A 27,612-nucleotide genomic window follows, 5' to 3' on the forward strand; every position below is an offset into this window, starting at 1 on the left:
TATGACCATTGCAAATACATCTTGCAGAAGGAAAGAATATCATCAGCCAAGATGTGCAGTTCAGATTTTGGAACTAGGCTAGCAAAACCCTACTCACATCCCTGTAAAGCAGACATATATTTTTGTATTTTTTGTAGGTGGATACAGTGCAGACCACGAAATCCCCTGGCTACATTGAGGAATCCTGTAAAATGAATGTATATGCTCGTAAGTGAAATACATGCCATATTCCAACTCAATATGTTGGATCCTAATAGACTTGGATTTATCTTGTGTAAAAAGAAAAGGATTTTCAAGGGGCTGGATGACTACCTAATTAAAACAAAGCCCTGATTTTGAAGGAAACAAAAATGGCTTTAAAATAGATCTTTGCACAAAGGAATCAAACTATACTTTGCAAACAAATGAAAGAAAATCAAGCTCTCAATATGGAATAAAAGAGGGATGTGAGAGAGGTTTTGCAATCTTATCAATTACTGTGGAGAAACAGAATCAGATATCACCATGCTCAGGAGTCTGAAAAGAAGAACAGGACATCCTTTTTCTTCAGTTTGCACTTGAATGAACCCAAGCAGAGATTGGAGATATGCACCCTGTTCCTGTTTGTAGTCAATAATGTGGTGATAAATGTAGATATGATTTTATTTTCCTTGCTTGAACTTACTGGATGTATATGTAGGAATCACCTGAGCCTGTGCTAGATCAACAAAGAAAATGGAAATGTATACCTCAGGACCAAATCTAAGAAAACTAAACATTCAGTACTATCCAAAAAGCACTAAAAAGAAACACTACTGCTGATCAGGGAGGGTGAGAAACCAGTGGACATGAGAAGAAATAAAATTGAGGCCATTCTAATATGTGTTGAAATGTAATTTATTATGTTATAAAATCAGAATGATAGGTCCCAGTATATCACCCAGGAATTTTATACAATTTCTGATTGAATTTAAGATTAACCACACAAGTGTTCCAGGAATGTATGGCCATCATAGCAGTAGGAAACTGGCCTTTTAAATTTGTGGTCCTATGCATTATGAATATAGAGGAGGGCCTTTATTATTTTGTTAATGGTGAATTGCATGCAGGATGTACCTCTTTGCATTATAGCTACTTGCTTAGCTGAAGATGCTGTATAAATAGAAAGCAAAATTTTTGTATGGATGTGAATGTATGTGTCTGCATTTGTGTGTGTGTGTGTGTGTGTGTGTGTGTGTGTGTGTGTGTGTGTAAGTGAAAGGTGGTAAAATTTAATGCACTTTGGTTTGTTACCTAGAATGTAAAGAGGTTGAGTAAACTGTCTTAAGCCATTTCATCTCTGTTATTATTAAAGATTATTATTCACAAAGGAAGCAATTCTAAAATAGAATGACTGCTGCAAAAATATTCCAATTAAATATAATATTTAATGCAATTGAGCCTTTTAAATTAAGATGGTACCCGTGTCTGAAAATAATGAGAGCAGGCTCATGAAATCAGTGTACAGACAGTTGAAAAGTCGTATTATCATCTGTCAGCCTGCTTTGCTTAATGAAAAGATGTGAATGAATCTTGGATGCTGTTATAGATGAGCTGGGGAAGTATCTATTTTTTAACTAACATTTTGGTCCTACCAACAAGTAACATGTGTTCTCCCAAACTTTTATTTAATATAAATTATATAGCAAGAAAATCATATGTTATTGAGATAAGATAGTGAATATTTGAAACAGATTGAACTATTTTTTGTAGTCACCATGTGCCATAATAATTTTGAAACTGTTGTTCTCTGATATTTGTAATGATTTCTTTTTTAATTAGCTTTATAGTTGAAATTTTTACCTCTTCTTCTATGTGACAATCAATTGCAGTTGGTATCCTATCTATAATATTACAGGGATTTTTGTCTTTATTCATGCTGGTATTATAAACAATGTCTATAAACTGTATGATTCTATTGTATTGAATATTTTCTGTGATCAAAATAATAAAACTATAAGAAGGCTATATTTCCTACTTTAATAGTCTCTTCAACTATGATGAGATGTAACATGTGTTTACATTGCTTGTCTTTAGACTATATCCTCTTTATTTCCAAGTTGAGAACAAGAGCATAGATAATACAATAAGAGAAAAGGGTTGATGGAGAAATTTGAGAGAGTCTAAAAACAATGCCTGACAGGTTACTTAACAACCAGACCTGAGGGACACATTTGAAGTTTTTGGGTACACAGACCTCAAGGGAGTTTTGGATTTAGCTTTCAATTTTAAGGTATTTTCAATTAAGTTCTAAGGCATTGGTACATTAGAAATACTACAAAATGTTATCTAACATTAATTGCATTAATAATCAATTCTGATTAACAATGTTAAGAAAATCATGTGTCGCTTCCAGCTAACTTGACCCAAAGCACAATCCATGCGGTAACACTAAGGGAGACTATGAGTTCACAGTTATTACTTCTGTGCTCTTCATTTACCCTAACGGAAATATATACCCAGGCATAAACAATCATGTTCTAGGGAATTTGTAGATCCCCCTAAGTTAAATGAAACAAGCAGCATGAAACTACAAAATCGTTCTGTTTGCAAAAGAGAAAACATTTTTGTTCTCCTTTGGTATTCCCTGTCAGAATATGAAATAAGAGAACCAGTTTTTCTTGTTCTTTCCCCTCCCCCGAGGATTGATCAGCACATGAAGGTCTCCATAACTTCAAAGACATTTCTGGACTTGGATCAGCTCAGTTGAGTTCAGAGGAGAAGCAAACACTAGCCCCTGATGTTTGTGCTGTAGGCTCTTTCATCTAATGGTAATTCCGTGCTTAGGAGAAGCAACAGGCAGAGAAGTGTTGTGACTGTTATAATTTCACGATTAATGTTTAGTCTCAAAGTACCTGACACAAAAAATGGCATTTCTATTTTAGTTTCCTGCTACTACTCCAACCATTGAATGCCAGGAAAACCGTCAGAAGCAAAATGAAAACACATATATACATATTTAAATATATGAGTACATATATAAAACATTCACATAAATAAATGTACATATATATGTTATATATATAGGGTATATAATAAATGCGTATGTATATACATTTGTTTCAGCATAGTGACTTGCAAATTATTGTCAGTTTCACAGTTTCCCAGGTAGTGTGCATAATCATCAGGGGTTCTTATTTAGAAAATTGATCACAATGAACATTTTTATTTAATTAAATTTACAGTCACTTAAAGAACTAATTTAGAATATAAAGTCTAAATTTGTCACATCCATTTTTGACTTTACAAGATCAGATGCTTACATGGCATAGTTGGAGACAGCCTTTCCCACGCTCCACTATTCTAAAAATCTTCTACACTTTCTTCTTGCCTCTATTTGTGACTAACCCTGGGTCAAGAAAAGATAGCTATTGAAAGTATTGAAGCAACTGGGAATGAGAATTGCCAATTGAAAAGCCGTGTTCAGAATCTATCCTTAGATTTTCATCAGAAGGAACTTGTTAAGAAAATATAAAATACATTATAAAACATTTTGAGGATTAAGACATTTGCTTTGAATTGTAGCTATTATTTTGACTGCTATTATTTTGCTTCCCAGTTTTGATCAATATGAATGAGTTGAACTATTGTTAGTATTTCTCTCACTTTTTAAACTGATGTTACTGAGAGTCAGCTCTATGTAGGCAATAATTGAGTCGCTTGATTCAATATTCTTATCATCCTCATGAAGCAGGTATCACTATTGTCATGATACCCATCTTACATGTGAGGAAATGAAGCACAGCGTTTCAGTACCTATTAGCCAGAGGTGGAACTGGGCTTTGAACTCCTCCCAGTCTCCTCCTAGAAGTCACACTCAACACAGAGCTATCCAGCTTTGATGACAAACATCAATATAAATGGCAATACAAGTTAGGTTCTGAAATTGTTTGGGGAAAGAGGGATGAATTATTTGTTCTTTCGGTCACGCATCAGCAAGCTGATCAAAATGTTACCAACCTTCCTGACTTAGATGTGCAGATATTCAAAGGATCTAGCACATAGATGTATTGCATAAAATGGAAGCTGGTGTAAAAGTTGACTTTAAATATTGTAGACAGGAAAAAAGAAAAACTATTCTTCAATTCACTTGGTTTGTGGGTTCAACAAATATTATAAATATGTATAGTAATTTCATTGAAAATGGAGATTTTACTGCTAGAATCGAAGAGGACGGAAGGAAATAGCAACTGACAAGGAGAGTTTATAAGCTAGTTAAGACACAAGTGCAAGGTGTTCCAAAGTCACATGCCTCAGTTAGCAGGAAAACAGGAAATAAGAGTACAGTGTTTGGGAGCCAGGCTGCTTGGGTTTGAACTGTAATTCACACATTCACAAAATGGTGACCTTGGGACAAATTGCATCTTCCTGAATCCATTTCTTCATATGTAATATAAAGTTAATTGCAGAGTCAAATTCACAGTTTAGCTGTGATCATTAAATGAAATTAATGCAATCAGTGTGTGGCTGGCATAAGAAGAATCCAATAAATGTTGGCCATTATCAATTTTTTATTGTTTATAACGGACATAAGGACCGGGTAGAGTGGTTGCTGGCAGATATTCATGGCATCAGACAGACCAGTGTCACTGTCGCAAGGTGAATTGAAAACACTTATGGAAATGGGAAAATCAAATTTTCATTATTATCCATACATTATGGTTTAAAACTCAGAAGCTTGGACAGATACAGGTTCTCTGGGAAATTTCTTCAGGCTCTGATTTGCTGTAATACATTTTTTTTTTTTGTTAAATTCCCATGGAAATTAAGGATAATGTTGATTATGGTGATCAGTGAAAAAACGAGTGGTTGTTATTATTGACAAATATTTAATAATTGTTTATAGTATCAGATGAGACTTTATTTTCAAACGCATTAAGGATCAAATATGCTTTGGATCTTAGATGATATGGTCTTTTTTTTTTTTTTTTTTTTTTTTTTGTCTTTTTCGTTTTTATCGGTACCAGGGATCAAACTCATGGCTGCCTGCTTGCCAGGCAGGCGCTTATGCCGCTGAGCTAAATCCCCAGCCCCTGATGATATGGTCTTAATTGTATGAAATGGAACCAAAGCAAAGGTTTGCTGAGTTAAATTAACATTTAGTATCTGAAAAGTCAGTGATTTTTATTTGAAACATAGTGATTAGCTAGCATGTATACTAGCAAGGGTAAAACAAACCACAGTTGCCATCAGTTTTGCCTATTTGAAACCACTGTTAAAACATTATATATTAATTAACACTTCTGGATTGAAAATAGGGTCCTCATATATAGTTCTGTGGCTTTGGTAATTCATAATCTTCTGGTTCAAATTCATATCTCAGCTTAGCACTAAACATCTAAGAAATGCAAAATCAACTTCAGAATTTTGTTAGCCCACTAATTTCATTTACATTTATTTTTTAATGAAAAATCTGAGTACTCTATTTTTATTGTTAATACCACCGAATAGCTTATCTTTATGCTGATTTTATGTGGATTCCTACTGAAAAGTTAAAATTCATGTGATTAAAAATGAATATCGTCCAGCTTATATCCTGTTCGGGAAAGGACGGTCATTTCCTATTTTAAAAGACTGGAGCTGTGAAATCAGGTACAGCTCATCTTGTTCTCTGTTACTGCTCAATTGTGTCTGTGAAAATTCTGTCTCAGCAGGAGCTGAGGGGGATCCAGGTCTTTAATCTTTCTGTTCTCTGTAACTGGAGGGTCAACAAGTTATTTTCCCCCCTCTTATTTATTCAGGCTCATGAAAGAACCAGACATTCGGTATGTGCATTCCAGAAAGATCAGAAGGTGGCTGCCTCCTGATAATGTACTACGAATGGGCTGAGTGCCAATGTGATAACTTTTTTTGGTTTACTTAAAAAAACTTGTGTATTTATTAAATAAAAATTTATGTCAGTTTGAACCCAAAATTGGGTTGAAAATCTGATAGTGAGTTATATAACTGAGTAAATTATGTGTTATAGAAAGACATTGTTATTACTCAGGATACAGAGAAATTTTTCATGTAGGTCTTTTTTATAATTTTTTTGAAGAATAGACACTTAAATGTGTCGCTATTTAGTGTGAAACGCTCCTGAAGTGTTTGTGAGGCAGACTTCCAGTTATTCTGACTTTACAGATTGTGTTCAAATGAATACCATGGGCTCTAAAAACACAGGAGCTTTTATTTTTAATTCCCCATTTTTAATGGTAACCAAAAATGTAATCTGTGTCTTACACTGGGCTGAGTAATCATGTGGTCTTGTCAGCTGAGATTAACATTTGGATTAAAAAGCATGATTACACGATTCTAAATTAGTGGTTACCAAATGGAAGTGACACATACACACAGAAAACAAAGAAGTACAGCCGTCCATTTCATGCAATATTTCTTAGACCAGTTAATTAGTTCTTTAATTAACATGATGTTTCAGGTAGTGATCTAAGCCATTGGTGCTCCCAGTAGGTTTAATAAAGAAGTTAAAAAAAAAAAAAAAAAGACAGTTTTAGAACTGTTGATGGCTATGTCATATGTCACCAGAGTGAGGAGCAACTCTTTATTTTAAAAGAAGAGAATGTACATATGGAAATTTTTTGAATCCAGAGCAGATAGTTTAAAAATTCCTTCCAGAAATTAAAAGCATACCCCATAACTATTGTGCAATAGAATTAAATGAACTATATTTTGAATCTCAAGTGACCATTGGTGCCTAAAAAATTCACTTAGATTTTTAAACAAAAGTATCTTTTACTATTTTGGGAGCAAACATCAAATATATGAATGCGGGTAATTATATTTTTGAATATATAATGTAATTCATAGAATTCTATTAAGAGCCATTGAAATGACTTACAAAGGATATCATTCTGGAGAATCACAATAGAACTCTGCCTTTGGATAGGCCTAAGGCGGGGAAAATGTGTCCTAGAGCTAATTTCTCATGCGCATGACATGAAAGCATTCTTCCATCCCCTCTCCCTTCCCCATCGAGAACATATTCATATTATACATGCCGTCTTTATTACATGGCATGCATGCTTTGGCTGGGCCAAAGAGATCATCTGCCAGAAGATGGGTTCTTCCTTTTCAAAACAGCGTAACAGCTGGGCAGTATAATTGTGTATATTAAGCTATGAAATGTTGCACACAGTTTGGAGATGTGTTTTCATTTTACACTTCTCTCAATTGAAAACAGACAAAGAATAAATTACTTTAAGTCTCTAACTAATATCTAATTCTGCAGAGATCGCTTTCACTGTCACTAGATGCTGTTGGCTTCTCCTTCTATGATTGTGTAATTAAGCTATGACTTTACTTTGAGTCTGTGTCATGTAGGAGGTACACAGAGGACTCTTTTTTTCTCTCACAATTGTTCCACAGCTTTTATCAGTTATTGTATAGATGCAATTAGAAATGTTACTGGGGTTATTATGTAACTTAATGATAATTAGTTGTACAAAGAACTACTTATTTGAGGAACCCAAATTCATATTTATGTAAAACTCTGTAAGAACAAAGTCATTTATATTTTCCTGTCTTTTCTTTATGAAATATGTTCGTTCAAAAGGTTACATTTTTGTTTATAGGGAATTTTTGATAATGACATAATAAGTATATCAGTATAATGGATTTTTAATTGGTGTCATGTAATTAGTTGGAAGTTCCATTTCCTGAAATGAAGATAAATGTGAAATTCTGATATAAAAATTGCTTAGCAAGCATTTATTTTGAGACAAACACAAAGAAATTTATATTTAAATTCTTTTTAGTTTTATGCTGTTAAGTTTTGGTCCAGTGTTACTGGACAGTGACTTGATATGAGAGTGATTTTTCGATTTGCATTTGTTCACTGTCCACAGGACTTAAATTACTGTGTCTTGTCCTTCCTTGACAGTCTTTTGGAAGTACAGAATTGAAAGATGCATACTTGCTAAAAGATGAAGTGTTTGGTGCATGAGTTATGAATCAGTCTGAATAATATTGGCCAATAATATTGGCCAAGTTTCTTAATTTCTCTTGCTTAAATGAACTATAGCACACTGTTATAACATTATTAGGAAGCATGGTTCTGGTAATGTATCATGTGTAAATTAGCGTACAACCCTGATATAAAGTGAGCAATTGTAAATAATAGCTGTTATTAAAGAAAGATTTGGAAATGTGACATAGGTCACAGAACTACTGTCTAGTGGAGCTACGCTTTCAGAAAGCAATACACAACAGTGCCTGTCATACTGTAAGTGCCTCTAAGTGACATCAGCTATTAAACACAAGCACCTATGTTTTCCAAAGTTCTTACATTGATTATAAGCGTGGCTTGAATTTGAAATACAGATATGTCCATCTTAAAAATATTAATTTTCTTCAATGTTTTAAGTCTTGAAATGATTTGTTGGAGTAGCCTTTACAGCCTTGACACTGAGCTTGCTGTTTTGCATGACTTTGGAAAAGGCATGTTTTGAAATTGTTTAGAGCATGCATATAAGAAGTGCTAATGTATGTACATTAGAATGTAATAAAAATGATCAGTGATCAACTCATATTTGAACTGTTTTCTTGAGGACTTCTTTGAACTTAGATACTGAATTAAAACAAACATCTAAGACTATAGATAAGAGCTATATGTATGTATGTATGTATGTATGTATGTATGTATGTGCATGTGTATTCTTCTAGACTTCAGGAAAGCAATTAGGTAAGTTCATATTTGCACCCTAACTTTATTTTTTCCCTCTACCAGCAATTGCAGTTGAATCCAAGGCTTTGCACACACTAAGCAGCAGCTCTTCCACTGAGCCACACCCTGTGTCTTGGCTCCCTTCCTTCCTTCCTTTCTTATTTGGAATTTCATTAGTCAAAAAATGTCAAGTTGTTAAGCACTTTTAACACAATGACATTCTACCTTCTGCTGTCTCTGCATCTTTTTCTTTGAAACCAATCAACTTGGTTTAACTGACTTTAGAGAATGTTTTATTTCAGCTTTATTCACATATTTTCCCTCAACATTTTCCATTACCTTGAATTTTAAAGATGTGCTATAGTTGGACCTTTATACTTACCATGCAGATGGTGGTAGGGATGAACAGTCTTCTGTAGGAGCCACTATTACATTTTTTGTATTCTGAATTTGAAATGACATACTCTGATCACTGTTATTATCTTTCATTCCACTTACTGTGTCATCTAGTACATTATATGATAAAATATATATTTAGAAAAGCAAGAATACTGTATGTACTAAATCACTAATGATTAAGAACACGAAGTATAATAGATCATAATTAGGCATAATTGAGAAGTGCACAATTTGCACTGATTTTAAAGTTTGTGGAAAAATTACCCACAATAGTCTGGTATCACCTAGAAGGTTAGTCCACCTACCTGTTTTATGTGCTATTATCCCAGTGTCTTGCAAGTATAGAACAACATACTCCTGATGCATCTAGTGGTGCTTCGTTTCTAATAAACTTCAGATTTCTTAATTAGAATCATGTTTGCCCGGTTCTAAACTCTCTCTGCCATTTGCAGTTTCTATTCATTATTTGCATGAAATCTATGCTCTAGCTTCACAATTTTCAAGAACCTTTGCTCATTTTATTCATTCCTGCCAGTTCACTATAAGCCACATCTGCTAGAAGTCTTTGTCTTTCCAAATTGTAAATCACCAAATCTTACTTTTCATGCTTCAATCTTTTATTACGTTTTTCCCAATTTGTTAGTGCTTAATTTTCAGTTACCTTTTTCTGTGTGATATCCAGAGCTCCTTAAATTTAATGATTGTGCATGAAAATGTACACATGTGTTATTTCTTTAATATATGTCTTCACTAGGAATTTCCATGTATGGTTCACATTTGACTGTCACCCTTCCATTGTTCTTAGCAGAGAACTTTGCTTATAGAAGATGCGCACTAAACAATGGATACATTCATTCTATACTAAACATGCATAATGCATGTACTTTCTGTGGCATTGAATAAAATGTATAAATTTCATTCACTTGATAATTATTTATGTAGTTGCTGTAATACATTGTGTGGTTAATATTATATCCCTAGAATCTAATACATGATGAGCAACACTGTTAATGAGATATGTGCACACACATCATAGCACAAATCACATGAACTCTGTTGATGCTCACATCCTTCTCTAACACTCAAGATTTACTGCATTATGACAAAGAGGTTCAACCTGAATTTGGAAGAAGTGGGAATCAGACAGTAACGGTCTTTAAAGGCAAAAAGTGTTGCTTATGAATAGGGAAATAATCTTTAAGGCAGAGGAGACAGATAAACCAATATAGAAAGAAAAAATAAACAACCGGAAAGGATTTTGTGTTGGATGCTTAGATGAGACATATTTCTTTTTAGATTACAGAATGGCACTAGTGAGCAGATTTTATGTAGGATAAGCAGTTGAAGATATGACCTTTAGCCATTTCTAGGCACCAATGCAGTATTTGGCAGTCAAGATTCCTTTTGTAGTACAGGTATATGTGTAGTTAATAACAAAACCCCACATCAATGCATAAGTTCAAAAATCCATTGAGCTAGAGCCATTCTTTGAATATAGATTAAACTTGAACTATTTTTACATAATTATATGGCTAATCCATGTGATATTTTGGAGATACACACACACACACACACACACACATATATATATATATAAAACATAATTTTAATGTAAAAACTTCTATGCTCTAGTAATATTATGCTATAATTTCAAAGAAGACATTACATGCCTTGTGGGCTGTCTGGAGGTTAAAGAATCCTCATTTACAAAGACTTTGAAATCTCATTTCTACTTCTGTCATTGTTTGAATTTACTGTTCAGTTTGTATGCTGATTTTTGTTTTAAGAAATAGGCTGATTTTTTTCAGATTGTGTCCAGATGTAGTTTTTAATTTTTTTTTAATTTGGCATTAATAAATTATTTTCAAGTAATTTGTCTTTTGTGTTTCTTGATTAAAAAAATGGTTTTGTGGCATGAGTGACAAGGATTTTCACAGTCCTGTAGATTATAAAAATTACTATTTTTGTGTGAAAGAATAAAGTAATTCATGAAGTCTCATTTGTAGGAAGAGAGATCTAGTACTTTCAGGACAGGAACATTTTTAAGGATCATCAGTATTGTAGACGCAGTCCATGGAGTCACTTGTTTCTGCCATCTTTTTTTTTCCACCTTTAATTCCAATTAAAAGCTGTTCTGACAGATGAAATGCTTTCCCTGTGGGTGTTTTATGTCTGGTCTTTGACTTGTAGTCAACTTGAAATTCACTTTCAATCTCTTAGAGCTGGAAGGGCCTATGCCATCCTAGAGATATCTAGTGCTTTAAGAATTTAGAAGCTTTGATCTGTGAATAAAGATTAATGTGTTACTTATATTGTTACATTTTTCAAAAGAGGTGCCCTGTAATGTTTTTTATTGCTGAAGACACTGTTAATATTATATATAATGCAGAGGTTACATACATATGCAATAATACTAAACTGAAGGCTCTATAGAGAAACATTAATACTCATAATGTATAGTTGCCAAAGAGCATGATTTATGTAAAATCAAATGCAGTATATTTTATCATGTAGGTTTTTTGATTATATATTTATTTGGAGTTTTAATTATTTTGATAGGGTTCAGTAGGAATACCCTCATTTCCTAAGCATTGCTCTTAGGTATTATGTGACAAATCAAACCTTTTGTTTTATGGAAAAAATTAAAAGCATTCTTTATCAAAATTTACTTAGAAATACAAATTCTTTAAAGATTATTATTATGGTAAGTCATAATGTGCTATGTCATAGTGATAGAACTTGTTATCATTATGCAATTTAGAACAGTTCCAATTCTTGATTTGGGAATTCTGAGTGTACTTATATTGATATCATAGGTAAACTATACCAAGAATATTAATATTAATGTTAGTGTTCTGAGTCATGAACTGAGTTGACTAAAGCGCTAATGAAGGGAATAAGATTATAAAGGCACTACAGTATTTTGCACATATGCATGCAGTATGCATATGATGTATAAATGCATATATTTACAAATAATACATATTTGCTTATGCATTTGTTTTACATATAGACACACGGAAATATATGTTTATTTACTTACATGTGTATGTTCTAGCCTGATGATTACAAAAAGGCTATAATTAACAATAACTGTACTATTATTGCTTTAATCCAGGAATTGGGCTTATTGCTGAGAGTATAAATATGGAAAGTATATTGTTTGTACTATTGAGCAATTAACTGTACAGAAATTTAAATTTATATAATAAGCTTTCTAGGAAGATGGAGATAAAGGTGAAAAGGGAAGATACTTTGGAAAAGTTTAATGATGAAAGAAACCTTCAGTTGCATTTTGTAATAAGTGAGAGTTTCCTTAATCTAAGAAGGAAGAAAGAGACATTTTAACTAGACAAGAAATCACAAGCAAAATCCTGAGGTTATCAAAAACAACCCTTAGTAGGCTCTTAGCTTCGAACAAAGGGTATGCAAACTGTCTCATTTAACTAAAATAACACACTTTTTAAAGCAATAGGAACCAAGTCCATAACTTAATGTTTTAAAACAGAAAGCTTTATAAACCATATGGAACTCTCAAGGTGGAGGATGAAAGAACATGTTCCGGAAAGGAAAGATTTATTCTAATGCCAGAGATAGAAATAAATTCTGAGATAAGCAGGAACTCATACACTGTCATTTACAAACATTGCTGCTAGAATGAGTTAAACCCAGTTATATCAATGTATTTAATCACTGTGATCATTAGAGAAGGAAGCCGAAATCTCCTACTGCTGACCTTCCATGTAGAGGAGGACAGCATTCTTTGAATAACAGACCTACTACACTACCTTCATGCAGTGTAATTCGCTCAAGTAAGGGCATGGTGTCCTTATCAAAAGAAAGAGGGGTCCAGAATAGCAGTATAAAAATGTTCCATGTTTCTCCAACTGAAATGACTGGGATCTGAATTCTAGGTAAATTAAACAAAGGGCCTGAATTCCATCAATTTAATAAATGAAAGAATCTTTAATAAAGCAAATCCCCAACATGCCCTTGTGAAAAATGAGAAAAAGTTGCCTTCTGTGATTCCTAAAAGTTTCAGGAGCATAGAAACCAGTTACAGCGATTGCACCAAGTCTTATGGAACTAATCTTAAATAAATAATATGTTGATGTAAATCCTTTTGCCAAGAATTTTTTTTTTTCAGAAAAGAGCTGTTTGATGGTAAATTGAATGAGGAAAGACTGTTTCCCTTTTCTTTTCTTTTTTAAACAAAATAGAGAAATTCAGGAGGTTTCTGAGTTGAAAGAAAATTAAGAAGTTAGGGGATGAGAAAGAAAGCAGAGAAGCGAACTTGACAGGTGTAGCAAGGGTTGATATCCAAAGGTCAGATGGATGACAGAACAAGGACCCTGACGTGCAGAATAAGGTACAGATGAGTAATGATTCAGATATATTTGGAACTACAGAAGGGCAAAGAGGGGCTCCTGCCTGATGACTTCAATGTTCTCAGCAGTGGGAGTGGAATCTTGTGTTTGGGTTGAGGGAAGTGAGGGCGAGGGTGTGGACTTGAGGAGGGTGTGGTGAGAGCAGCTGCCCCGTGGAATGGAGAGACCAGCCAAGTCGGGGTGAGTAATAGGGCTTCTGAGCAGCTCTGAGAGCTCAGCTGACATGGGAAATCATAAATTTGCAGCAGAGTCAATCAGCGTGGTTATTCAATTTTCCCAGGAACTCTTGGCAGCCCAGGAGGAGGAGGAGAGCAAACAGATGGCAGGACTGATTTGGTAATGGGATTGGCAAGGCAGCTGTGAGAGAAGGTCAAAGACTGGAAGAAATCAATTGCACCCATGAAAGTGTGTTGAAAATGATTATCGGGGGATCAAAATTGGAGGGAGTGGAAGTCAAGCCAGGAAAGATTGGAGACCGCTAAGTAAGGGAAGGGTAAAACAGTGGAGGTTATAATGCCTCATGTGGGCATGAGTGAGTGAGATACGTGATGAGACGGGACAACGTCACAATTCTAGATGTAGCAGTGCAGTGCTTCTCATTTAGAAATAGCCAGTTTTGCAGCAATGGGTATGGATGGATTACCAGGGAAGTGAATGTAAATGTTATGGAAGTGTAGAAGTGAAAGAATTTTCAAGTTAAATCAAGGAAAGATTTATCTATGTTTATATAACTACAAAAAGATGATAAAACAGTAACAATAACACACCAGATGCCGAATTATTCAAGTGAATTGATGAAGGATTTATGGAGGAGAAGATTTAGACAATAGCTAGAGATTTGATTATTTGGAATTTGTTAATACAGGTCTTATTTGACTAAGGTAGTAGAACAACATCGAGGATTTTTTTAAAAATGAAGTCTAGGAGAATGTCCGTTTTCCCTTTACACAGAGTTAGGAAAATGATTGCCAGTTTAGTATGTTGTGAAATTTATGTGAGTAAAACTTAAAAATTCATCGCACACAATATCCATGCATGAAGTCATAGTTCAGCCTATGATTTGTTGCAAGGGATAAATTTCTCTCTTTGCTAGGTTGTGTTGGTCTGCATCTAAACATGTGGTACTGTAAACTATTTTGAATATGAAATGCCTAACTAATCATGAAGAGAAGTCTCTGACGCAGCTAACCTCTCCATGTGGCTCTCAGAAGGTAATCACGTTTCCTTTTGCTAAATCCGAAGATCAGTTCTGACTTTTTGCGTTCATCTGGACACTGAAAACTTGCACTCAATGGCTTTCGCCTCTATTGCTCACTGCATCTCTTGGTCTCATATGCCTCTTCTAGTAGGTACCTAAATCTATGTGGCATCCCTAGGATTCTGTTCGTATGTATCTTATTTTCACGTTTGTCCTCTGGGCTCCTCATTCAGTCCATCTCATTGGCTTCTCCATTGGCAAAAACATTTTGACACAGGGGTCAGGTAATAAGTACTGATGCCAGATTCTCTTTGGCTTTGTCATTTGGCTGATAGACTAGTGCTAGTTAATCTATGTACTTTAGTTTTCTTATCTCTAAAATGAACTGCCTCATTGGTTGTTAATGGGGAATGATAAGTAAAAATTTGCAAAGCACTTAAAATATACGTGGCACTGAATATGTGTTCAATAGATGTGAGTAATTAATGTTATCACAAACATAAAGCAAAAGAGGAACCAGGATTTTCTTTTCAAGTACCTTGTTTTGATTAGAATGGCCTCATTACCTCTTGTTGAAATTTGTTTCTGTTGTGTATTGTCAAAAGAGTAACAACTGAGTTTACAGAGTCATAGATTAATGATGTCTGAAGCAGAGGCATTGGAAGACAGAAGGATTAGATGAGATCCCCAGGAAATCTCCCCATGATTACATGTGTGGCTTTAGAAGAATGATCTGAGTAGTTTGTTTGGTTGGCCTCGCTGCATGCTGCCCTATACCTCATTATGAAGCAGCAAGAATGGTCATGGCAGATAGGGTCAGTCAGTACTGACCCTCCAAACCTGGGGACAGAATAAACCATTTTTCTTTTTAAATTACTGAGTCTATGGTTGGTACGCAGTTGTAGCAACAGTAGACTAAGACGTGTCCCAGTCTATTCTTTGCATAAACCTCTCTTATATGAATGTGTGGTACTGTTGTTTACTTACTGTGAAAGCCCAGAGTTCATATTGTACTCATTCCTCTTATATACTTTTTTTTGGTGCCGGGGATCGAACTCATGACCTTGTACTTGCCAGACAGGCGCTTACACCACTGAGCTAAATCCTCGCATTCTTCTTATACACTATTCGCATGTTTCAGTAACTTCTTTTATCTTTATATCAAAACTTATCAGATCTGAGCGCTTCCACCATCTTCTCTTTTAAATCATGTTCCACACATGAACATGATTTTGTGTCTCTGATTGTACTGTTCTCCCTGTAGGGGGTCTCTCTGACATACAAATACACACATGTTCTGCTATCTAAAATCTGCTAGTGGCTTTCTGTTACAATGAAGTCCGGACTCTCAAAGAGGTCTACATATGCTTACTGGGTGATAGCCTGCTTCCGGGCGCCTCAACCCCTTTGACTCTCAGCATTATTCACTAAATTAAAGCACTCCGCGATTTGTTTTATGCCACTCATATGGTGCAAAATACTTCCCACGCCAGTTTTTTTGAACTTGTTATTCTTTTTGCTTTGAATACTTTCTCCCCTCGGGTTACCCATGTCTGCCTTCTCTCTTCATTATACAGTTCTTGTTGTAGGTGTGAAGTCCTTACACAGCCTAACCACCCATCACTTTCATCTTGATCTTCCGTTTTCTAATTTCTGTAGCTTTCCTTAGGCTCTACAATCCCTGACCCAACCTTGCTTTTCTCCTATTGATCGTTCTCATACCTGGAAAAATAAAAGAATCTATTTCAGAGTTTCACTTCCTTAATTTGGTTGTTTACGTTACGGCAAGTATATTTCTTAAATTTTATTTTTGTTGTACTTGGTCATATGCTTGATTATTAGATGATACAGCTGCTACTGCTATTTCTTTGGGCATTCTGGGCTAGGAAGCAGCTCCAGCCATCCTCCTCGTGTGTGTAAAAGTTAATGTGAATGAAAGAGAAATTGCTTTAGCTCCAGGTTTTTCATAAGAATTCCATTTTTGGAAAAATTGAGTTATTATTTTTGACACATTTGAAAGCTCTGAAGGAAATGCTAAAATGACCTGTAGACTATGTTAAGGCTTAACAGGACTTCATTACTTCACTTGAACTATAAATTATTTTGTTAACAAGGTTAATGTTTCAGAAGGTGCTAATTGTTTTACCAATAGTTCCCCAAACTACCCAAAATGAAATATAAGCAAAACCAAGACACACACACATTTTTGTTTTGGGCAGAAAAATAAAGAGTATATTTTATCATTATTTCTGAAGAATTGATACATAGTTAAATGAGAATGCATGTATTTTTGGTAATAAATCTTAGGATCAAGACGTCGAGTATGGAGAAACATTCATGAATTACTATTTTTAACAATAATGTGAAAAGGTATAACAGGTGTGAATGAACAGCATTCATGAAAATTCTACTGCAGAAATAGAACAGTTCCTTACTTATTGAATATAAAGATAATGCTATGTTTGCAGCCCCAACTCACTCTTTATAGTCGCTAAGGATTTGCATGTAAAATTAGACTTTCTATGCATAATGTGAGGCCACAAATATCTGGTTGATGGAGCAAATGGTTCTTACTAAATAGGAACATTTAGCCTAACTCCCTGTATATTGTCATAGTCCACATTTTTTTGTATAAAAGGAAATTTGAGGACACTGGAACAGTTGGAGAACTCCAGGCTTGCAGCTTTCAAATATTTTGTATATCCCAAACTGAGATGTAGGATAAGTGCTTATATTTATGGAGACTCTCGACAACCAGGAGAGGGCTCAATCTGGATTTCTTTCTTCACAACAGGGCAAAAATGTGCAGTCCTAGTTGATTCTGTGATGTCTACAGTAACCTAGACATCTTCTTAGGCCCCATAGGAGGGAGAGCTGGGGATGCAGGAGCATCTTTCTGTTGGTCTGAAAAAGATGACTGAAATCTAAACATGTTCTTTGACTGTTGGATGAATAAAGACATACCAATACTGAATGACTAAACAACCACACAGAAAATGGGTTAATTACAACTATTAATAATGATTTGCTAGTGTACAATCAGTAAATCTCAAACGTTGCAGAAAGTCCACCATAATTAATTGCATTTCCTAGCCTAAAATAACAACTTTTCTATGAACTGGTTAAACTGTTTAAATATTGTTTTCTGCCTCTTGGAGCCAAAAAGCTTTTTCAGGACATCCTCCTCAGGTCTCCCTCTTTCCCTCTGATTTTCTTTTGTTTGCTTTCAGGATAACTTGGGCACAATTCCTAAAAGAACACCATTTGGCCAGTTTCCATCTGGCATTTTTCCTGTCTTATTTTCACTGAAAAGTGTGGAGTCTGATTTGTGTTGCTATTTGTGAATGAATCCTGCTTTCAGTTCATCACACATCCTTGCCCCTGTTTTTCATATGAGCAGTTACCTCCTTTGTGGAAAAAAATATGTATACTTCTGGGCTCTCACTGGATGGAGTCAGATAGAAACAAATGGTAGAAATATGGGTTTTCTAATTTTTAGTAATCTTTGTATGCTTGAGCATGCAAATATGTCATGTGAAAAGTTCCGTCTGTGCAGAAGAATTGAATATTTTATACACAGATAATTAGAAAATTGTCAAGACATATGTTGCTTTTACAAATGTCTTTGTATTTATTGTTTTGCAGATGATACCAAAAATTATCATGGTGCTGAATTATGAAAAACCTCTTGACTTAGAGGTCTTCATCAGTGACTAATTGCTGCTATTTGTAACCCTCTTTAAAAGCAAATAAAGCACCCATCTGCTAATTCTATTAACAGTTTCTGTATTAAAATGGTGATTGGTCCTCCAAAAGAAAATATGCAATTATGAAATTTTCAGATTTGTGTCACTATTGAAAAGCTTACAAATGTGTCTGGCAAAATAGAACTTATCTCTCCTATTTCATTCTCAGAGAAGCCTATATAAGCTTTTAAAAACGCAAATTGGATTAATGATGTAGCGATGTACATCTACATATACTCAACAAAATGAAAGCAATCATCTGAATAAATCAAAGCAAAAACAAGTGTTCGTAATTAATAATTTGTAGAGAATTATCTAATACCCTCACCCCCAGTTCTCTGAGTTACCCACTGTGAAATTCATAGGCCTGAATACGTAGGTCCATTCACTGAGCAAAAGAAAGGGAAATGAAATTGAAACTCTGATCTTAAGCAAAACTGTGTTTCCCTGGGAGTCAGTTTCTGTGATGGCCAAATGAAAGATCGTTAAGTATTGTCATGGAGAATTAAAGAAATTTTTAAAATATGACATTTCTTTTGTAAAAGTTAATCTCTTCTTGGATGCTGAGATAATTATCATCATGCAGGATTCCAAATTAGAAGAATATTATTCACTCACCTGAATACTGAGATATTTCATCTGTGGGAGAGACAATCTGTAGTCTTGCACCTGTCCTTCATTCTGAGCCACGGCCCCTTGGGGGCTCATGAATATTCATTCGCTTTCTTCTACAGCTGCATTGAGGTTCTGTGGGAATCCACACAAGAGACTGGTTCTCCTGCTTGACTTCTGCCTTTGATGCCTAGTGAGCCCCAAGTAGAAGGGCCGGACTGGTACACGTTATATGCAACACATACTCTGCCCCTGCCCAGTGGTCTCAGGTGTTTTCTGATTTGGGGACACCGTTTCACTCCTGTTTGCCTTTGCATGCACCTGTGATGCAAATTCCCTTTTTTTTTTTTTTTTTTTTTTGGTAGATTGCTTTGTTTTTTTTTTTTTTTTTTTTTTTTTTTTTTTTTTTTTTTGGTGTGCAGACTAATTCACTGTGGTTAAAATGACAGATGTTTTAAAATGTTTTGTTTCTATTTATTTATGAAGTTTCTTTGGTAGTTATTAAAATGGTATTTGAAGACTTTATTAGCAATAACTTGAAGTAGCTAACTTGAAAGTTAAGTCAAGCTTAAAAACTGTGTTTTTCATCACAGTGATTCCCTACTCTAATAGAGTGTGTATTAATATACTTTATCTATCTCAATAGATTGAGATCTTCTGTCACGTTGTTATTTCTTTCAGTCTGACACACTGTCTGTAAGTGGCATTTACTACCCATGACTTGAACAAATGAATGTCGGAATACATTTATAGCTGGAGCCATATCAAATGCCTAATTATTGATTAGATGTGCAGAAATACAATATCATGAAAAAAAGTTCTTAGTTTATTTTTTACTTTTATATTAATTAGAAATAAAGTCCTTCAGTGTAATAAATAAAACTTCTGTGATTTATGATCTTTTAAAATACAAGCTTTAATTTTCTTTTTCTTACTTTTTTTGTGTATGTGTATGTGTACTGGGAATTAAATTCAAGATAAAATGAGCTACACTAACATTCATTTTCTTCATTTTTGCATTAATTTTTCCTTGAAATTCATACTAAGGTTAACATCTAAAGCAAAGGCACCATGGCAGTATATGGATGCAGTCATATAATTTAATAATGATCCTGTATAATGAATTACTGTCACAGGTCATTTCCAACTGTTTGTCCATTTCATGTTCAGACTGAAGATGCAACTATCTAGATACATTTCAATGACAATCAAAAGCTTCATCAGTTCTCTTATGCAGAAGGATGTTGTACTTTTCACTGGAGGAATATGTCTTCTGGAGGAGCAGTCAGCAGGATCTTGTTTGAGCTGGCACAAATGAGCACAATTCTGTTTGTTCAATAGATATTTATTGTTTAACAAATAGTATATGAGTCTCTGGAGCTAGGAAAGTAAATAAGGTCTTGGCACTTTGATGGAAGAAGTCACAATTAAGGTTAGGATGGAAAAACATATATCAGTTATCTAGAAAAGTTAATTTTTTAAGTAGTGACTATAAATAAATGATTACTAGGGACTACTTTTTCTTTGACACTTCACAGGAAGACAATAAAATACTGTGAACAAAGTGCTACAGACTCTATACAACCTTGACTTTGGAGGGGATCCCTGGATCAGATTACTTTCTCTTGAGCAAGGATACAGTATTTTGGACTCACAATAAAGGAGTCTGAGACACATTTTAAGATTTTTTAAAATCAAAAGTTAAGATTGTCCTTTTTGGTCAAATAAAAGGATGCAATATGTGATATTAATTTGCTCTTCTGTGTACCAACATAGCCATAAAGCATGGTTGCACTGTTTTTATTGATGAAACATTTCACAAAGGCATAAAAAGGGCCTAGAGTCCTTGACAGTCAGTAATGATCTTCACTAGGAGAAGGTAGGAGCCAGAGTTAAGGTAAAGTTTTAGAGCACCTATGCTGAACCCTGAACCAATAGAAACATTCCACTAGCAGAGGACAGAAAGATGAGCTAAAGTAAAGGTCCAGTTTACAAAGCACATCATGAAACAAATCAGAGATGCACGAGATGTCATCTCCAAATTAAAGGAATTTTCAGTTCAGTGGGCAAAGACAAAAGTATGTTAGATAGATATAGATAGAGGTATAGATATGGATATTATATAATATATGAACACTTTATAATATATAGCTATATTATTCTCTATATATGAACATTATATAGAGTTATGTATCACAAAGTATGTGGGTATTCCAAGAATGTTCAATAAGTCACCTGTTCTCAGATCTTTAAGATTACTGAGACTTCAAAGTTCAGTTGTAAAGGAAAGAGTCTTTTGTGAAGACTCATTTCTTTCATCTATGTGATGTACTTGGGTGTAGGGTGGCAGGTAATGTAATTTGGAGGCTATCCTGAAGCCTTACAATTTTCCACTTAGCAGTGCTATCAGCGTATCTGTATCTGTTTTACTATTCTCCAGTCACATTGTTTTTTTTTCTTTTTCTTTATGGTGCTGCACCTCACGCACCTTATGAGGAGCTGTACCACTGAGCTACACTTACAATCCCTGCAAACATACTTCAACTCACGTGTAGAAATGATGTAATCATACTGACTCCGGAAAAATTCACTCGTTTAGTTTGATAGTATTGTCAAAATCCAATTTCTTAACATTATATAAAATTATATGAAAATGTTTGTTCATAAATGAGTAAACATTCCTTTCTTAGAATAAATTCAAAAGTCACATTTTCCAGTAACAACACACTTCATACTGAATAATCTCTGATAAGCTATCTTCAAAATTTTAGGACATAGCATAAATCCTTATTCTAGTGCATACTATTGATGGAATTCCATTCTAGTTTTAATCAGTCTTTAAAAGCGTGGGTTCTTCCAAATATTCTAAAACAATATTCTCATTTCCATCTTTTCTTTCCATTTCATGAATGAAAAATTATCACTTTTATTTTGAGAGAATAACAGTAAGGCTATATATATTTTCCTTGTTATAAATGCTGTAGTGACTTGAAGGTGAGCTGATTACTTTAATTTTTCAACAAGGAAGCATGTACATATTAAATTCTCTAACTGTCATAAATATAATCAGGCCTTTAATTAGAAAATGAAGGAAACATAATTCTAAGTAGTATGAAGATATATTGGGCTTCTGGTGTTTAGCACATCTAGGGAGATAAAGTAACTCAATCAGAATGTCTTATTCCTTAACTCTGTCCTGATGAAAACTTTTGCAAATCTATTTTACTAAGATTGTAGGGCAGACATTATAAATAAATATGATATATCATAATCACAATCTTCAAATTTAAAGCAGCCCTTCGTATAAGAAAGTAGTAGGACTATTGGGTTTTGCAGTCTGAGTTGCTTTTTTAAATTTTTAAATAGATTTCTACCAGTTAAAATAATACATTTCTGCGCATTTTTTCATATTTATTTGCAAACTCAAAACATTCATTAGGAAGGCAAACAAAAACGATAAGTGAATGATTCATTTTTGATGTATTACTCATTTGGTAACTGCAAGAATTCCATTAATTTCTAGGTACTTTCATGTAAACATGATTTTTTTTTCACTCAAAAATTATTGCATGGTAAAACATTATGTTAAAAGGATAGACTCTAATACTATGTAATGCAAGACCCACCCTTAAAGATTTTGTACTCAGGTAAGGGACATAAACCCAGGATTACATAGTGTAGTGTAAGTGATCCTATTGCATCCTATAGTAGAGAAGAAAGTTGCTGAATTTAAGGATTTTAGAGTCATTAGAAAGTGTTTCAATTAAGAAAATTTTGTTTTTTAATCACAAAAGTTGATTTCTTAAAATTGGTATGTTTTTCAAAGTAATGTGGCTAGATTTAGCTATATCTGCAATTACAGAATTTTGATCCTTTATCAATATATTAATTTTTAAATTTGGATAAACAAATGCATTTTTTTGCTGTCATTTCCTATTAGCTATACTTATAAGTAGGCTTTATTTACTTATTTTTCACAGAGGAACAGTTCACATATACGTATAATTATGTCTGTGCGAAATATATATTAAAATGAAAGCAATACAATGAAACATATCTTGAAATATTTTTGTCATACCTTTGCAATTTTTTTTTTTTGTCTTTTTGTTTTTATCTGTACCAGGGATCAAACTCATGACTGCCTGCTTGCAAGGCAGGCGCTTATGCCTCTGAGCTAAATCCCCAGCCCCTGCAATTTTTTGTAGCTTTATTTTCATAGCAGATCTGTAATAAAATATCACTAGCTCCCTGAATATCTATCACTGGCTTATTTAGATGTGGTCTTTAGTTTCCTTTCCTTTTTTTTTTTTTTTCTTTTCTGATTTTTTTTAACTGTAAAATGTAATAGTGACTATTTGGTCTGCTTTTTTCTTCTTTGCACATCATTGCTGACAATCTTTTTCACCTTGGCAAGGCCTGCAATACTATAGTCTTCACCTATTTTAATTTCCTTTGTATATGAGAAATTCTGTTGGTATCAATCATCTCTGTGATTCTGGTTACCATTCCCTGCTGTCCGCTTAGTGGCTGTCCCCAAAGCCCTGTGGGGTAGGTGGTAGTAAGGTAACAAATTATTTGCAAAGCATTTGCTCAGCATGCAGGAAAGTCCTCCATTCAACCGTAGCCACCAAATCTACCATCAAGGAAAGCTACAGCAAAACCAATCAAATAGTTTCTTTTTCTTTGTGAAAGATAGATAAGACTTTGTCATGGTTTATGTTTGTGTCCCCCAGGCCTCATGAGTTTGCATTGTTCATTCATGATGGTTCATTGTATAGTGCTTGGATTGCTGGTGTCAGTGCTCCACCCACATAAGGGTGGAACCAGGATGTGATGTAATGGCAGGAAGAAGGTGTGTTTTTCTCTTTGCTGGTTTGAGTTGGCTGCTGGCGGCTGCCATGAACTGCAGCCCAGCCATGCCTGCCCGTCTTGGAGCCAACTGAGTGTGGACTGAAACCTCCAAAAACTGTAAGAAATAAACCTTTCCTTTCCCAGCTTTGGGCTTCAGGTATTTTGTCTCAGCCACAAGCATAAAGTAACTAAGACAGACTTCCAATACAGATTTAAGTTTTGTATAGCTTACAAAATAAATATATTATTTAGAGTTTGGAAAAAGTTACTTGTTCTTCATATTTTATTTGTAATGTGCATTATAAGAGTGCGTTAAAGTCATTTTTTCTCATAATTTTTAAAGCAAATGTGTTAATTAAGCTCATTGAGCATCTGCCTTCCTATATATTTGATGTGATGAGAATATTAAAAAAAAAAAACAGTATAGACTCTATTCCTGTACCACAGAAGTTTAGAGAATAAAGCTTTGAGAGAGATTGAAAATGACATTGTACAATAAAAAACAATAAAATTCAGCTGCAAGTTATGTGATAAAAGCTATCAATATACAGTTTGTGAATACAAATTATATGTATATGTTTGTGCACATAATTATAATGAAAAATAAGTGAAGACATCTAAAACTTTGAGAAAAGGCAACTGAATCAATATAAGTGAACTCAATAAATGAATCTCTAAATTCCAGATGGACACTCCTCTAGTAAGGCTCCTGATTAACTAGTAGTTTGAAGCATTGTATATACTCTTTCCTTTGTTCATGTTTTTACAATACCGTTTTGGCCTTTTTTATGGTAATTGAGAAAAATGTATTGAGTTAATTTGGTCATATGAACTCCAAATGTATTTTACAATATATTGTGCACACTTAAAGCAATTCAAATGATGTCAAGTTCTCTCAAATTATGTACAATGCTGTTAGAGTTGTGCTTTGCTTTAAAACATATTTTCAGTTCTAAAAATCCCTGAAGTACTTCCCTCCTGCAGTGATTGACTTTGCAGGAAAATGTTTAAAGTGGAATTTAAATTTAAAAGGTGCAATTTGAAACACATTTTCTTGTGTCAACTTTTGACACTGACCTTTTAAAACAGGTAAACTGGGACTTTTCTCTTTAATTATGTTGCTTCTTTTAAATTAAATTTATAATGCAGTTCTTTACAAAATAAGGTAATATTTTGGAATTGGTCTTATTTCACTTGGCTTGGATTTGAGGAACAGAAAATATATATAGGTTTGCATTGCAAGCTTAAGTGAGAATTCAAAATTCTTTTTATCATCTTTTCCTCTTCATTTAAGCAGAATACTTTCTCCAAACAATGAGAGTGCATGATACCATATATATCTATATATCTATCTATATATAATTTATATATTTATATAAATATATATAATTTATATATTTATATAAATATATATAATTTATATATTTATATAAATTATATAATTTATATATTTATCATTCAAGATGATCTTTCTTCAGTAAATATGAGGCTGGGTTTAACTGTAAACAGGCTGAAGTGAAAATAGTCTACTTAGTAAGGCTTTCATCAGAAAGATCTGGGAATAGGATTTTTGGGATTTTCTCTCCAGATTTGTTATTTAAAGCATTTTGCTTCTATTCAAATAGAGAAGAACCTCATCAGTAACTTCATCATGAGCTACCCTATCATTATATTCCTACGCTGCACTCTAGAAATTCAGCTCACATACCGAGTTCAGAATGACAAATCAATGTACATTATTGAGCACATTGATCATGTTTAGGTATTTATTTATTATTTGAACCTTCAGTCTCTGTTTGGAAGGAAGTACAGAAAAACGGCATTCAGAAGTAAAACCATGGCTCGTTATAGAAGAAAGTAAGACTTGAAATTAGACTCAGTGTGGAACTTGAGCAGGTCATCTCATTTTGTGTCTTCTTCGCAGAGTTTTCATTCCTGTCGCATAGGTTGTTTGTGGCATAGGAGGGCTTGTGAAATACATGATTTCTGAGGCTTTCATTCTTAGTGCTTTAAAATTTTAACATCTTTTTCTTCATACTGATTTGCTATATTATTTCAAGATTGAACTTTTAAGATTTTAGTTTAAGTATAAGTAGGTGCTAATATTAAATAAAAAGCCCCATTTGGTTTCTACTTGTCCTTTTGTTTGTGTGTATCTGTTCTAGAAATGTCAGTAAATAAGTAGGTGTTGAAAAATGTGTTGTAGAAATGACATACAGTAAATGGAACATTTAGGTCTTGAATAATTTTCTGAAGAGCATGTATTTTTTATTCTCATTGGTTTCTCCTTCTGAGATGAGTACTCTTATTCTGAGAAAATAAACTGATCAGAGATTTGCATTATTCAGGATGCTGTGGAGCTTTGCTGGAAGGGTTTTGTTGTTGGTATGTTTTGTTTTCTTGGACCATGCATGCATGCTATTGTCTTGTTCTGTTTCTGCTTGGCAAAGTGACTAAATACCTCTAATTGGTCTCCTTGTTTCCAACTCTGGTCCCTACAGAAATCTATTTTTAAAATCATAGCCAGAATGTTTCTTTTAAAACATTATTCACATTGCTTTTCTGTTTGGAAATTTCTAGTGACTTTCTATCTCTATCGAAGTTAAGGCCAAAGTCTCAATGTCCTATAGGTATAGCTTCTTCATAGCTCTGGTCATTTCCTATTTCATTCCTCTCACTAACTCAACTTCAGTTACACTGGCCTCTTTGAAGCATGTTCCTGAAATACAGCCAACTCCCCTGGCCGTTCAGGGTGTGCTCTTGCATGGTCCTCTGGGCCTTGTATTCCAGATCCACATTTAACTCACTCAGTCTCCTTAAAGTCATGTGAGCAGCAAACTTCTCTGGCCACCCACCTGGAAATAGCATCTTTGCTCCTCACCACTCTTTTTCCTTTTTCCTCAGCCCCACTTAGCATAGAGATGTAGGGTGTGTGTGTGTGTGTGTGTGTGTATAGTATTTCCCTATTTGACTTCTTTCTATCTCATTTCTTTAGCACCCCGGAGGTTAGATATTTCTGCTGAGTTAAAGCGGAAAATTAGTTACTGTTTCTCAGCTTCCATATTTCCAGGTGTCATATGAATCCAAACGGAAGCTTCAAGGTTAGGCAAAATGTGCCTTTTATCCTCAAGACATGAGACTGGCCATTTTTAACTTCCAAAGACCAGATCAGTCTTTTTCCCTGCAGTAAGAAATGTACCTTTTCCCACTGAAGAGAACTCAACGATTACAAACACTGTTATTCTCTATGTATATGTAACCATGTAAACATAACAATACTTAGATTTGCTACGAAGAACTGGAAAATCAGAATTCACTGATAAAAACTTAAAGGAACATCGGACAGTATCCTAGCTTCAGGTATGACTCTTCTTACTGGAGAGTTTGAATTAGTGTACAGAATACTCAAGTTCTCAGGGCAGTATTCTTGTTACTAGTTTAATCATCCCATGAAACCAACCCTGAGGGAAAGAATCATGACTAATCAAGAAGCAAGTCAAGTCCTGAAAACCAAGGGATTACTGGAAGAGAGGATCGCAAAACTTCTTGCCTTTTCCTAGATCTGCAAAATTGATTTTGTAATTGTTTCCATTGCTAACCATTTTGGGGTTATGTACCCTACGGAAAGAGAAGGACACCTTGCAGTGTACATAATTCTTATCATTATAGTTTCCCCTATAACTATAGTTCATTAGTGTTTTGTGTTCTGTGGACCACAGTCTAGTCACCTCTGTCTAA

At 34.2% G+C, this 27,612-nt stretch overlaps 1 protein-coding gene across 9 annotated transcripts in view; it reads left to right on the plus strand.

Annotated features, from left to right (window-relative positions):
• Nucleotides 1-27,612, plus strand: part of Pcdh7 (protocadherin 7) — a 380,883-nt gene that overhangs the window by 62,033 nt on the left and 291,238 nt on the right. For 2 of the 9 annotated variants that reach the window (XR_010044640.1, XM_013149987.3), the window contains one exon: nucleotides 138-8,543. The exons of the other annotated variants lie outside the window; for them this stretch is intronic. Coding sequence is in view for 1 of the 2 variants with exons in the window: in XM_013149987.3 (XP_013005441.2) it covers nucleotides 138-215 (78 nt within the window). In the remaining variant the exon portion in view is untranslated. Of the gene's footprint in view, nucleotides 1-137; nucleotides 8,544-27,612 lie in introns of those variants that run through there. 9 annotated transcript variants of the gene reach the window in all.

This window comes from Cavia porcellus, unplaced genomic scaffold, assembly GCF_034190915.1.
Source record: "Cavia porcellus strain 051 isolate PalLab524CR breed Dunkin Hartley unplaced genomic scaffold, mCavPor4.1 scaffold_30, whole genome shotgun sequence".
In the NCBI taxonomy this organism is placed as follows: Eukaryota; Metazoa; Chordata; class Mammalia; order Rodentia; family Caviidae; genus Cavia; species Cavia porcellus.